Raw genomic sequence first — 3,131 nt, forward strand, 5'->3', positions numbered from 1 at the left:
CCGTGGGTCCGACCCGCCCCGTGGGGCGGCTGAAACTGAGGAGGATGGAAGGCCGACGCGGCTGGGAGGTGGTGCAGGATGGGCAGTTCTCTCTGCAGCCCGTCACTGTGGAGACCCGGACGGGAACGGAGCCGTGGCTGCCACCGGCTGCCGGTGGGCTGGTGGAGGACGACCTGGAGGAGGAGGTGGATGTGGGGACGGCACAGCCGTGTCTGCCCCCGGCACCGTGTGCGTCTATCCCAGCCCCTCGTCCGAGTCGGATGGGGAGGTGGATGTCCTCGGCTAAGGGAGCTGCTAACGCCTGTCTCCCCCAGGCCAAAAGATCGCAGCATCCTGTGTCGGGTGTCGCTGAAATAAAGCACTAGAGCTGTGTGACGGAGCCGCAGAGCTTTATTGGGAAAATGGTGCTGGATAACGGCTGCGGGCCGCATTTCCGCGGAGGAGCTGCGAGGTCGGAGGCGATACTGGGGGCGGTGCCCCCCCTTGGTGCCGCCTCTTCATGGGCGCTCGCTCCGTGAGGCCGCTCCCGGCGCGCCGTTGTCCGTGCCGCTCGCATTCCGTGCTCGCCGCCTCTAGGCCAGGCTGTTCCGCAGAGCCTCCACCACGACCGCGGGCTCGGGGAACTTCAGCTTGCGGGGCGGCCCCTTCCCGATGCCGCTCCACAGCTGCACGGCTGCGGGTGGACACGGGCACGGGTCAGGGCCGCAGGGATGAACCCCCAGCATCTCCTCACGGCCCCGCCTACTCACTGCTGCCGTCTTCTTTCACCAGGGACACCTCGAAGCTGTTCCTGCGGGGCTGCCGCGGGTTGATCTCTACGGCCAGGGCGGCCACGGCCCCGCGCAGGGCCTCGCTCAGCGCCGCCGCGTTACGCCCATACACGCGTCAGCTACGGCTGCGGGAGGCGGCAGTCAGAGGGGCCCGCGAGGCCGCAGCCCCGGGCAGGGAACCTCACTTACCGGCGCTCACCTACCAGTGCTCGATGACGACGCGGGGGCCACCGGTGTCCCCGGGGCTGCCCTCGGCCTTGCCACGGGGCCGCTTCTCAGGAGGATCCGCCTGCGCCTCCGGCTCGGCCGGGCGCCGCTTGGCGCGCTTCCTGCCTCCCGGAGCCATTCCGCGTCCCGTTCCCGCCGCCACGTGCCGCGCTCCGCCGCCGCGCTGCGGGGTGCCGCAACGGTGCTGCGCGCGGGCTCCGTTCCCCGGGGCTTCCGCTGAGGGAGCCAATCAGCGCACGGGACGCTGGAGGCAACCCCGCCCCCCGCCTGGTGGCCAACCCGCGGGCAGACGCACGGAGCGGACACGGGGGCGCGCACAGAACGTTTATTGTCAGCCAAAGGATACGCGCGAAGCGCAGGCCCAGCTCCTGGCTCTACCCTTCCCAGGAACCGGCGGGGCCGAAGGCTAGCACGGGCTCCGGCCAGAACGGGCAGAGGGAGCGGCGGCCCCCGGGCTCAGTGCTACGTGCAGGACCCCCGCCGGCACTGCCTGGTCCCCAGCCGCAGGGGACGGTGGAGTGGTGACAGGTGAGAATGCAGGCAGTTCCTACTTCTCTTTCTTAGTCTCCCCATTGGCAAGGCCAGCTGCTGCTTGCCCCTCGGGTAGCTCCTCGGAGCCTTCATCCCGTGGTTTCGACTGCTTCTTGGCTTTCTGGTAGAGCTCATTGAGGTTGAACTCTCGGATCACATTCTCCTGCAGCCAGAGCACAGCATTAACAACAGCAATGACCTGCTAGCCCCCACTTTCCATAGCTGCCTGTGAGGAGATGCTGAGCACATCCTATCCTCCGAGCATGGGCTGGAACATCCTTCTGCCCCTTACATACCTCAGAGAAGGTCCAGGAAACGGCCCGGCCCTTCTTGTCAATCTGTGGGCGACGCATGATCTCTGTCCCACCCTGGAAGAGGATGAGGGTGGGCAGCTGCTTGGTGAGAGGTGAGGTGCTCACCTTGTACCTGCAGGAGTAGGGCAAGAGGCAGACAATGACACCAAGGCACTTGGAAGGCCTGGTGCTTCCCCCTACCCTCTCGGCCCCACAGACCTGGTGCTGACATCCGTGTATCGGCCAACATCCACCTTCCCAAAATGCAGCCCCGAGCAGTTGTACCTGGGAGGTAGAACACAACTCTGAGTGCGGTGAGTGACCACTGGGCTGGGGACGACTCACCAAGGCCTCAAACAGGCATCACTCACTTGAGAGAGAGGTCAGCGAAGATGGGGGCAAAGGACTGGCACTCACTGGACCAGTTGGCAAAGAACTCAACGATCCACGTCACCCGCTTGTCCCGTTCCAGCTCCTCCTGCCACAGGGCCGTGTGGATCAACAAGAGACGGTAGGCAAGGAGCCCAGCACCCCATGCCAACCCAGATTGGGCAGAAGATACTCACATCTATGGTCTTATCACTGAAGTACTTGATATACTCAGGTCCCATGTAAAGGGGCGGCTTGCAGGTCATCAGGAACACTGCAACAACAGCAGCCCTGAGTCCAGCGCCCACCTGGAGAAAGGCCTCTGCCCCCCTTTTCCCACTTCTGAAACACCCAAAAGACCCAGGCTTAGTCTGGGGGAGGCTCCTCCTTCCCCAGTACAGTCTATATGACTACAGAGAGCACCAACAGCACAAGGCAAGATGGTTCCAGCCCCATCTCAGGCAGGTGATGCACAGGATGGGCCAAGACAAGGCCTGCCAGGAGCACTGCTTTATTGTGGATCCTCCCACTTCCCCACAGGTCTCACCAATGCAGAGTGTGAGGTAGAGCAGGCCCATGCGGATGTCAAGACGGAAGAAGAGGATGGCATTGGCTACTTTGCTGAACATGAAGATGTTCCCAATGTGCTGCTCCACAGTGACTGGAAAGGAGGAAAGAAGTCAGAGATGGGGCCGTGTCTCCTTCTTCCCTCTCATCCCCTGCCTCCGCCTGCTTCCTCTGTTCCTCCACAGTACAGAGATGCCCCATTGCAGGTTCCCTCCACACCCCCTCAGCACAGCCCCCACTCACTGGAACGCCGGTTCTTCATCATCACGATTGCGCTGAGGAACATGAGGATCTCCACCTCCCGCTGCACAGGAGAGAAATGCTGTGAGCGGGGCACCCTGAGAACCAGGGCCACCACCCCGGGGGCAGCCGA

General features: G+C 63.7%; 3 protein-coding genes across 3 annotated transcripts in view; 1 reads left to right on the forward strand and 2 right to left on the reverse strand.

Annotated features, from left to right (window-relative positions):
• Window positions 1–368: 368 nt before the first annotated feature.
• On the reverse strand, window positions 369–1,217 carry SELENOH (selenoprotein H). The gene is made up of 3 exons (XM_010711191.3): window positions 974–1,217; window positions 750–895; window positions 369–673 (listed from the first exon to the last, which is right to left on the reverse strand). The coding sequence occupies exons 1-3, from the start codon at window positions 1,114–1,116 to the stop codon at window positions 573–575; spliced, it is 390 nt and encodes a 129-aa protein (XP_010709493.2). The 5' UTR covers window positions 1,117–1,217; the 3' UTR covers window positions 369–572.
• A 91-nt stretch (window positions 1,218–1,308) lies between these two features.
• Window positions 1,309–3,112, reverse strand: TMX2 (thioredoxin related transmembrane protein 2). The gene is made up of 7 exons (XM_003209038.3): window positions 3,002–3,112; window positions 2,739–2,852; window positions 2,389–2,465; window positions 2,194–2,300; window positions 2,042–2,107; window positions 1,826–1,955; window positions 1,309–1,692 (listed from the first exon to the last, which is right to left on the reverse strand). Exons 1-7 carry the CDS (start codon window positions 3,042–3,044, stop codon window positions 1,546–1,548), a joined length of 684 nt encoding a protein of 227 aa, XP_003209086.3. The 5' UTR covers window positions 3,045–3,112; the 3' UTR covers window positions 1,309–1,545.
• The window catches only part of MED19 (mediator complex subunit 19), a 2,209-nt gene continuing 2,120 nt past the window's right edge, over window positions 3,043–3,131 (forward strand). The window contains exon 1 of the mRNA XM_010711194.3: window positions 3,043–3,082. Coding sequence (XP_010709496.2) covers window positions 3,043–3,082 — 40 coding nt within the window. The remainder of the gene's footprint in view (window positions 3,083–3,131) is intronic.

The sequence above is a fragment of the Meleagris gallopavo genome, chromosome 5 (assembly GCF_000146605.3).
Source record: "Meleagris gallopavo isolate NT-WF06-2002-E0010 breed Aviagen turkey brand Nicholas breeding stock chromosome 5, Turkey_5.1, whole genome shotgun sequence".
Lineage (NCBI taxonomy): Eukaryota > Metazoa > Chordata > Aves > Galliformes > Phasianidae > Meleagris > Meleagris gallopavo.

Coding starts and splice junctions, on each gene's coding strand:
- TMX2 (XM_003209038.3), bottom strand. CDS start 3,044: ATGTTCCTCAGCGCAATCGTGATGATGAAGAACCGGCGTTCCA. Junction 2,853..3,001: donor GATGAAGAACCGGCGTTCCA/GTGAGTGGGGGC, acceptor CCTCCTTTCCAG/TCACTGTGGAGCAGCACATT. Junction 2,108..2,193: donor TTCGCTGACCTCTCTCTCAA/GTGAGTGATGCC, acceptor TCTACCTCCCAG/GTACAACTGCTCGGGGCTGC.